At 54.6% G+C, this 9,929-nt stretch overlaps 1 protein-coding gene across 16 annotated transcripts in view; it reads left to right on the forward strand.

Annotated features, from left to right (window-relative positions):
• The window catches only part of LOC101942874 (myosin-3), a 40,645-nt gene extending 31,194 nt beyond the window's left edge, over window positions 1-9,451 (forward strand). For 13 of the 16 annotated variants that reach the window (XM_042843712.2, XM_065558470.1, XM_005309210.5 and 10 more), the window contains 7 exons: window positions 564-729; window positions 1,328-1,404; window positions 5,002-5,094; window positions 5,549-5,659; window positions 5,897-6,043; window positions 6,423-6,483; window positions 7,461-9,451. In XM_042843712.2, coding sequence (XP_042699646.2) covers window positions 564-729; window positions 1,328-1,404; window positions 5,002-5,094; window positions 5,549-5,659; window positions 5,897-6,043; window positions 6,423-6,483; window positions 7,461-8,035 — 1,230 coding nt within the window. In that variant the 3' untranslated portion in view covers window positions 8,036-9,451. The remainder of the gene's footprint in view (window positions 1-563; window positions 730-1,327; window positions 1,405-5,001; window positions 5,095-5,548; window positions 5,660-5,896; window positions 6,044-6,422; window positions 6,484-7,460) is intronic. The other 3 variants (XM_042843713.2, XM_065558464.1, XM_065558465.1) reach the window with 1 other exon arrangement.
• Window positions 9,452-9,929: the final 478 nt, after the last annotated feature.

Raw genomic sequence — 9,929 nt, forward strand, 5'->3', positions numbered from 1 at the left:
TGGGGTGAATCACCACTGATGAAGAGCGAGGATGATGTGGGATGTTATCGCAGGGGGGCTGGATGGCTCAGGAGACTGAGGCAGAGCTGTGGAGCCACCGGTTCAAATCCAGCCCCTCTCCTTGGGCTCTTAAAGCTGGTGGCAGGTTGGCAGCCCCCATGAAAGGAGATTGGGGTTTTGGCCTGGTTCCTAGGGGATGGAGGTGTCTGCATTTAAAACCCCACCCCCACTACCAGCATTAGTGCAATCCCTGCTGGCAGTCGCAGCACAGAGAACAAGGATCAAATGGGCCATGGAGACCGAACTCCCCACTCCTCCTTGTGGGGCTCCCACTAGGTCACGACAGAGGCACATTTGCAGGGTGATGGAGGAAAGCTGGTGCGGCTGCTGCCTGTGCTATACCTATGGACAGAGGGCATCACTCCTGTTCCAATAGGCTACACTATCCCTTATGGCAGAGGCTCTGGCCAAACCCTGGGCAGTCCGTGGCTGTCTCAGTGATTGGCCCAGCACAGGTCACTTTTAAATGCTTCTGTCTGACCTCCCCTTTGCATCCTGACTAGCTGCCAGAAGTGGAGGTCCTGAGAGACGACGCCCACCGACGCAACCAGGCATCGGGCCCCCCAGAGGTACAGAACTGGGGCCCCAGGCAGAGCCGTGCCAGCCGCTCCGAGGGGAAGTGCTCCCAGTGTGATGCTTTTCTGGCCCAGCTGAACAAGATGATTCAAAGTAAGGGCTTCTCCCTGTAAGTGAAAGCTGCTCTGACTCCCAGGGGTAAGGAGGCTCAGTTCATCAGCGTTTGCAGAGGGCTTGGAGATTCCTGATGGCAGGTGCTGGAGAATCACTAACCGGACTCTGAGTTCCTTCTTACACGAGTGTGGTGACAGTCACCTGCTGGTCCATTCTTTCTCCCTTCCCTACACTGTCACCTCGAGTCTAATGTCCTCTGCTGGTTTGACTTGCTCAGCTGCTCTCTGCAGGGCAGTGGTAGCACGTTGGTCCCTCCTGTTCTCTCCCTTTGGCACAACAGTTCAGTTTCCAGAGGACTCAAATACTTTGACTGAAGTCTTGGGCTTAATCTAGGGGGAGCTGGGTGAAATTCTCTGGCCTGGCACATGCAGGAGGTCAGACCAGATGATCTGATGGCCCCTCCTGGCTCTTAATTCTATCGGCACCCTGGACCTGAGCATGCTGGTTAACAGCAAGGCTCTTTTTCGGAGGGTGGACGAGGCATTTGCTGGCTGGGGAGTGCTGGACTCCATGGTTGCAGCTGCTGCTATAACATTTTCCTCACCCGTCTCTCCTTCGCTGTTTGCTTTGGCTCCAGGCTGTACAGAGAAAGGGGCTGTGCTGCAGGAGGACCAGACCTTGACCTACCTGTGTGAGCTGCAGGGGCTCCTCAAGGTGAGTGACAGCAGAGGCCCCCTGTGGGACAGCACAGCTCATGCAGGGGTTTTAACATCCCCTGAAGGAACCCCAGTCCATTTCTGGGTCCGTTTCTGTCCCGGTTCTGCCGCCAAAGGGCTCCCACAGGAAATGCAGCGTTGCCGGACGATGTTGCAGGGATGTGGAGAGCTGCTCTGTGCGCTGTCCCAGTTGTGACCCTCAAATCTGCACCGTGTGTCTCACTGTAACAAGGTCGGGGGGGGGGGGTCAGGGGAATGGTCAACAACCTCAGTGCCCATCGGTGGCACCCTCTGGGCAGGGAGACCTCAGACATAGACTTGCCTATAACTTTGTGTCCAGGCACCCAGCTGCTCCTTTAGTATTTTTAGTGTGGTCATGAGGTCCCATTGTGCTAGGCGCTGTACAAACAGAGACTAGAAAACAGTCCCTGCCCTGAAGAGCTCACAAGCTAATAGCTCACTTCACTTTGCTTCTTCACTTCTTTTCCTGTTTACACAGGGGTGGAGGGCCCACAGTTCTCCTTCAGGTCCATGGCACTGGGGCGTAGGTCTTGGAGTTCCAACCCTTTTCTTTCCATCATACCATGAGTCTCCCATGCCCTTTCTTGCCATCCTCTTCCTCCCAGGCTTTCTTTGATGTTCTTCTCCCATTTCTATCACATGTCCAGCCCACCACAAACACGCAGGCCTATCTATCACTCACAGTCCCAAGTTCATCTTCCCCCTAATTCCTTCCATGTGCACACTGTCTACCCGCCGCCTGCCTGCCATTCTCCTCAGTATGTTATTTTCTACTGCCTGTGTCGTCTTTTCTCCCATCTCCGTAAGACACACCGTTTCCAAACCAGAGAGCAGGCAGGAACAGACACACGCAGCGAACACATCTCATTTCAATTTGTGCCTTAATTGCTGATCCCACAGTACTGCTGCCACCCATGCACAGTGCTCTTTTAATTCTCCAGCCCTCTCCCCAGTGGCACTAATGTGAGCAGGGGAATGGTCCCGCTATTGTGGGGAACTTTCCTGGCTTATACACTACCCCAGTGCAATGGGCTAGCGAAAGGATCTGAGTCCTCACTCCCACTCCCTTTACCCAGAGGCCTGCCTGACCTCGGGGGCTCCCCTTCCACTCTCCTGTGTGGCAGAGTCCTCGTAACCCCAACAAGGCTGGGGCCAGGATTCCTGGCAGGCTTCACCCCTAGTCTTGTCATGGTCACTTAGGGAAGGGGCTAGGGTGTCCCCACGCTGAGGTGCTCTCTCTGCTCTGGACACTTCCCTGACCCACTGATCATTGCCTAGAGTTCAAAGCAAATACAATGTATTAAACAGCAATCAATTAAAAAAAAATAAGGAAAGAATGGGAAAGGTGAAAGGAAAACCCGTCACCCGGCTCTGTGGCACGGGGACATCACAACCAGCCCTGGCTGGAATGTCAGGGCAGTTCACAGCCTTTTCCTCACACATCCCAGGCTCCTGTCCAGGCCCTGGCACTAGGGATGCCGCGGGTCAGACACTTGCTCTGGCGGTGGCCACACGCCTTCAGGCTCTAGGTGGCAGGTCCTTCTTCCCAGCGTCAGCCCCAGAGTTGGGGTTATGATCCCCCTCCAAGTCCGGTCTGCAGGGCCTCTTGGCTGGGGGTGTCTCCCTGCACTGGGCCCTCTGCCCAGCCTCCCCCTCGCTCTCCACAGCTGCTCACCGCACCCAGCCCCAGCCCCACTCTGCCTCGGCACTGCTCAGCTCCCTGGCTGCTCCTCTGGCCCCTCAGGTTCCTGCTCTCTCCTTAGCTCGGCCCCTCTGGCCAGGCAGCTCCAGCTCACACAGAGGACGGGATCCCATGCTCCTGACTCCCTTATTGGCCTACCTGCCTTGTCAATCAGGCTGACCTAGAGCATTGGCCTCTCTCCATTGCCCCGGGGACTGTCAGTCTCAGGGTCTTGATTTCTCATCAGCCCTTCCCCTTTCTAAAAAGCCCCACTAAGTTCCAGTGTGGGTCCAGCAGTCCCCTTACACTCAAAGTACACAAATTCTTTCTTCCGATTCAACTTCTCTCCTAAAACATCATCCAACAGCTCTTCTTCCACCGTTCCTGCTTACATAACTCCAGTTCCCTTTGTGTTTCCCTTCAGACCATAGGCTTCAAACACAGATGCCCGCTCTGCTATCGTATTTACCAAGCTAAAAGACAAGGCAGACAAAGAGAAATAGACCCATCGTTGCCCTATCTCCCCTCTGGCTGGAGCAAATGCTGCAAATTAGCCTCCACACCCCCTTGAGTTGGTCTTAACCAAACCAACATTTTACTGGCTTTGGTCCAGAAACAGAGAGAAAAGCAGAGAATGAAGCAGCAGGACTGGGTAGTGGTTAGAGCACCAGTCTGGGTTTGGGCGAGACGGGTACAGTTCTGCCTGCCTGTGGGACCATGGGCAAGTCACTTGGGGCCAGATTTCCAGAAGTATCTAGGTGCCCAATGCAGTTAGGTGCCCAGTGGGATTTTCAAAAGACTATTGGCTTTGTTAGGTGCCTAAATACCTTTGAAAACCCACCCTTAATTTATCTAGTCCAGCTTTCTAAAGGGAGTTAGGCACCTAAATACCGTTGAGGATCTGGGCCTTTGAGTCTTTGTTACCATATTTAGGGCCAGTTGAGTGATGCAGTCCATGGTGTTTGTATGTTTCGCTGTTGTTGTATCTGGCTCTCTTAGGCACTGCCCTGGCTCCCCGCACCACAGGAGCTGAGTGCCACCTGAGCCTTGGCATTTGTATAATAGTGTTGGTAGCTCTGTGCTGCCCCCCCAGAGGTGTGTGAGGATAATACACGAAGGCTCAGGTGGCACTCAGCTCCTGTGGTGCGGGGAGCCAGGGCAGTGCCTAAGAGAGCCAGATACAACAACAGCTAAACATACAAACACCATGGACTGCATCACTCAACTGGCCCTAAACATGGTAACAAAGCACCGCAGGGCACATCCCCTTATCAGAATGTCACTCAGTCAGGTTGCTGCTGGCCGCCTAGCAAAGCTGCACCCTCTTTGGGACACCCACTCCCCAGCCTCTGCCCGGGTCAGTCTTGCCTACTGCTTAGCCCATGAGGTATCCAGATGTAGCGATGCTCCAGGCTTACAGGCCTTTCTGGGCCTCAGTTCCCCAGGGGTACAACATAGCTAACGCCACTCTTTTTCTCCTGCACTTTAGCTGGCTGGTCTGTTTGGTCTGTAACATCTTTGGGGCAAGGACCGGCTCTAGTACAGTGTCAGGCACAATGGGGCTCTGATTGCGCATGGGGCCTCTCAGCGGAACCGTGATACAATAGTATCTAAGTTAGTAACACCATGGTGATGGGACAGATCTGAGACCTTCTTGGAGATCTAGAGAAACTGTCCTTTCCAGGAAGGCATGGAACAGCCCCTAATGGGCTAAGCTCCGACCACTCATCCGTTCAGAATCCCTGTAGATTGATGGTTCCGCTTCCCCAAACAGTCTCCAAGGTGTCTTTTTGACCCCTTCCGCTCACTGGGGCGAGGAGATGAAACTGAAATAGAACAGATCAAGAGATCAGAGTCCATTCATCGCTCCCAAGTGGGTCTGTTTCTCCGCAGGGGCTGAGTCAGTGCACAGCCGGCCAAGTCACAAGGAGCCCCCAGGAAAAGAGCCAAACCTTGGAACAGCAGCATCAGCTGGTGACCGAGCAGGTAACAAGGCATGCATTCGGCTTTGTCTCGAGCTCTCTGACTCATTATAGTTTTTATGCTTCTCTGAAGTGGGCAGATGGTCTCTGGGGCCAGGGAGCCATCACAGGCAGGATTCTGCTGTCAGAGCGGCTGTGTGAGCGTGGGTCTGGCATGTGGCTGCGTGAACATGTGGGCATGGAGGGGAGGTAGCCAAAAGCCCTGACTGAATTTGTATGGGGCATTTGAGATGACAAGGATGGATGGAGTGTCCCAGCTAGCTGGAGCAAGGCACAGGAAGGCAGGGGTAGCTACAAGGAGCTTGGGAAAGTGCAGGGGTATCTCAAGGACCCATAATGGATGGAAAGTAGAACAGGCTTCCTAGTTACTGTCCAGAGCCTCTTGCATCTAGGGATTTAGGCCGATGCCAGTGAGGGCTGGTAGGGCCCCTGAAATTCACTCTCTGCTGCTCCAACAGCTCAAGGGCTTGTTCAGACAGAGGCAGCAGCTGCAGTCAGGGCACAGGAAGCTGTCAAGAGACCAGAAGGACGAGTGCTCAGTGGAGCAATGGGTGAAGAACTCTCAAGTGGTAAGAACTGCCTGCCCCTGTCCCCGCCCCGCATTAGTCCAGCTCTGTGCAGCCCATCTTCACACCCAGGAGGCGACTGCAGTAAGGCTGGTGCTGGTTTGTGGGTGTTGGGACACAGGCAGCAATTGTGAATGTGGGAGTCGGTTGACTCTGAAGGGCTGTCGGGTACGAGCCACGAACCCAACAGGTACCTGCCATGAACCCACTATCGTCTTTGGTCTCATGTGGTTTCTGCAGAATGCAAGAGGAGCCATCAAGCCACATGGGAAACCTCCACAGGAGCTAAGAGAAAAGCAGCAGCCTGTGCCAGGAGATCTGGGCTTCTCCACCAGCACCGAAGAAGCGCAGAGCCTCAGGCTGCAACTGCAAGAGAAAACGGAAATGGTACGGCCCTGCCCTGCCCCAGGGAACGCACCGCAGCTCGAGGGCAAGCTCGGGACTGAGTGGGGAGCTGTAGATCTGGCTCTCCTGAGGCAGGATCAAGCTGGCCAGAGGCTGGGAATCAGTTTGAGCATCAGTGCAAACTCCTCCTCTGCCATCCACCATTATGGAAGGATCCCCAGGCCCATGTGCTGCAAGAGCCCATCATGCTCTGTGCATCCTACTCCACACCCTTATCCCTCTGCAGCGGATTTTCTGTCTGCCTCTTAAGGAATCTGCCATTTTCATGGCCTCCCATTAAAATATGTACGTGTGCAAGGGGCCACCCAGGCAACGTACCCGCCGCAGGGTTTCTAACAGAGCCGCTCTGTGTTGTTTCCAGATTTCCGCCATGGCCTCTGAGATCCAGGGACTGCAGCAAAAGAACGAACACCTGATGAAAGGTAGGGTGGCGGCATTGCCACGGCACAGGCTGTTCTTAATGGTACGAGGCTGCTGCTTGCAGCTTTACTGCAGGGCAGCGGGAATGGGGTGCTGGGCCAGCGGAGATTGAGGTAGGCTACTCATTTAAAAAGTGAAAGCTCAAGGCCTTTCTGCAGACTAGGGCCTGATCCTGAGAGATGCTGAGCGCTCTCAATCCCACCTGGTTTTAATGGGAATTGAGGTCGTTCAGGACCAGATCCTCAATGATGTTTAAAGGCCTAACTCCCAGTGAAATCCATGAGAGTTAGGAGCCTAAATATCTTTGAGGATCTGGGCTCCAACGCCTCCATGAAGAGAGACAGTCTCTCTCCAGATTGAGGCCTATGTTAGGAATCACCATGTCTCTGAACAATCCAATGATCCTCCATGTCTAGGATCTTGCATCTAGTTTCTGGATGCATCAGAGGAAGGCAGGACAGCCTTCAGGGCACACAACGCAAGTGCAATATCATGCTGTGACGGGAAGGCATGTTTGAGCTGGGACATTAATAGCTTTTGATATTTTTACCCTAACGTACGTGACCCCAGCTGCTGCTATTTTATAGACTAGATTTCAGCATTTACCCAGCCCTTTGCCTTAGTAACATCCTGCAGCAGCGAGGTCTGCAGCTTAGCGCATACTCTGCAATTTCAACCTTACCTTTGGCAGCTGTAACTGGTTTGCTTTATAATTCCATTGAGTTCCCCACTCCCTTTCCGGCTCTTTGATTGGAAAAGGTGACTGGGAGTCTCTGCTTGACCATTCATGGTGTTCCATTGGGAGAACACAGTCCATCCTTGCTAGAACCCCATGACTTCAGCGGAATTGCAGCAGGAGTTAGTCCCAGTGATCTAGCACTCCTTGCTGAGGCTGTTGAAAGGAACTGCCACCTAGAGCTTTGCAATGGAATTGATCATCTGATGCCCAGTAACAATCTCCTTCTTCTTCTCCTAACAGCGAAACTGCGGTTTCAGCAGCAAATCCAAGACATCCGCAGCCTCCAGCAGCAGCGACAGGAAAGGAGCGACTCAGACCTGCTGGTTCCTAGGCTCTCCAGCCGGCAGGAGCTGGAGTTGGGGCTGAGCCAACGGAGCGATGGCTCTGCACCTCCGACTGGCGGTGATCCCCATGCTTCTCTGTACCTAGCCAAGCAGGTGGTGCTGCCCGAGGCAGGAGACGAGCTGTGTTGCTTCAGTTCTGAAAGCAGTGGCAGCCAGTCCCACAGGTCCCAGGCAGGGTCAGAACTGCCAGCGCTGCCGCTGAGCAAGCTCCCTGCTGATCCTGTGACTGGGAAGCTGCCTCCCCCGTCCACACTGCCCCTCCCAGCCTCCACCTCAGCATCTGGCAAATCCTCCCCCGAGGCCCGCTCGGCCCCAGTGAGCCCCCGGAGCCAGCCTGGCAGCCAGGAGTCCTCGTACACTCCCAAGGGGGCAGTGCTGCTCTCGCCAAGACCCTTCCGGGCACAACGACTGGGCTCGCCCTTTAAATTCAGAGTGAGCCCGGAGCCCCCAGGGGAGAGCTGTGGCAGCTGAAGCACCCTGTCCGTTGAGATCAGACTAGATGATCACAACGGCCCCCTTCTGGCCTTGGAATCTATGAATCCTGCATGGCTGGGTACACGTGGCTTTGAATGATCCGCTCTGTGCCCTCTCCTTGTCCCCTGAGCTGTTCGCCATAGAGTCTGGCTGGTAAATGAATGAACATAGCATGTTCTCTTGGAACTGGCTGTTTCCCCCTGGCAGCGGCGAAAGGTGGTCTCCTGACCCCTTGGGTTGGAATTCAGATTGGGGGCATTACAGGGGAGGGGCTGTTCTTGCACTAGCCGGGCAACTAAGTCCAACAGTCCCTAGTTCCCTGCGCACCTGGGCCTCCTGGAGTAGGGAGCCATCAGTGTGGTCTGTGAGCAGCAAATGGTTCGATGTATGCTACAGGTTCTTTCCTTGCCCGAGCATCTGAGCACCTGCCGCTCATGCGTTAAGGGATTTGACTCACTTTTGCCATGCGTAGTTCTTGCTTTCGCTCGTCTTCTCCCCAGGGGGAGAACTGTGTGCAGTGGAGTGTTGGGAAACATACCCCCTGCTCTGTGTTTATATGGGGAAGGGACGGTCAGAGGGGTGCGCCTGGCACCTAGACCATGAGGTGGGGAGGGTTGTGATGGTCCTTGGGTTCATCCCACAGTCTGAGGCTGGCCCCCAAGACAGCTCTGCCTCCTGCATAGCCGAGCTTTACCCTGAAGTTAGGAAGTGCCTTGGTGCCAGAGGCGCAGAGCCCAACCAGGCCCCAGCCCAAACCTTTAGGTGATCTTCTACATAGGCTGGGCCTCTTCTGTTCCCCTGAGACAGAGAGCTTGCTTCTCCCTTTCCTGGAAGCTCAACCTCCTGAGGGAGAGGAGGCCGTAGACAGAGTACCCCCAAGCTACACCAGCTGCATTGCTCAGCTGCTGCACTGAGGAACAGGCAGCAGAGCAGGCCCACGCAGCTCACTGCCTCCAGTTCCCTTGTCCCTAGCAGCCCTGCCTTCAGAGTCATCAGGCAATGACCACTGGATGGGCCCACCTTTTGCATTGTAAGCAAGATCTCCCTTACTGCTCACTGCTGTGCTGCCACAGCCCTTCCAAAGAGCTGAAAGAGTTGGTGGAGGGGGCAGGTGCCCCACTGGCAGTGCTTGGGTTTCCCAGGGAAGTGGGTTTCAGTGGTGGGCAGCTAAGGATTGTCAGCATAGTCACAGATGGATTTGATTTTTGTGAAGGCCTGATGCCCTCTGGAGCAGGTCTTGATCCTCTTCCCCAGCTCTCCGTGCTGCCCTGTGCTTGCTGTGAAAACCCCTTGGCATCGGGCACTGATCGCTATCCCCGCAGCTGATTTCTGGGGTGGGAGCAAATCCCCACCCTCACTATCCTGCTTCCTGTGTGGATAATGTGTCTGTCTTCCATAAAGGACTGAAATGTGCTCTACTGCCTCAGACTGTTCTTCTGCTGCGCCCCCAGGGACGGGAGGCTGGGCATCAAGGCTGGATGGAAGATGGCCGAGAGGCTAATAGCAAGGAAACCTTTCAGGCCGGAGTTCTAGATCTAGGAAACAGAGCCAGGTTCTGGTTCAGCCCATTGCTGTGCTAAGGGTGCAGGTAGGCTCCCCAGTGTTTGGCGTATGAGGAGAGGCAGGCTGGCTTCCTTTTCCAGATGGGGACACGCTGCAGCTGAACATCTCAAAGTTAGCGCCCTGTGATTCGCTCGCTGTTAGGGGTTTATCCTGCCACCCATCACCACCGCATCTCAGCCCCTTCGGTGTAAAATCAACAGCAACTGGAAGAAAATGAAACACCTTGTGCCTCCTCAGCTTCAATATCTTCGCATTCTGCCCTTCTCACAAGGTCGCCAAAGTGGGCCTGTCTCAGGCAGACCAGATGTGGCACAAGAACACCATCTCC

Source organism: Chrysemys picta, chromosome 10, assembly GCF_011386835.1.
Source record: "Chrysemys picta bellii isolate R12L10 chromosome 10, ASM1138683v2, whole genome shotgun sequence".
NCBI classification, from domain to species: Eukaryota; Metazoa; Chordata; order Testudines; family Emydidae; genus Chrysemys; species Chrysemys picta.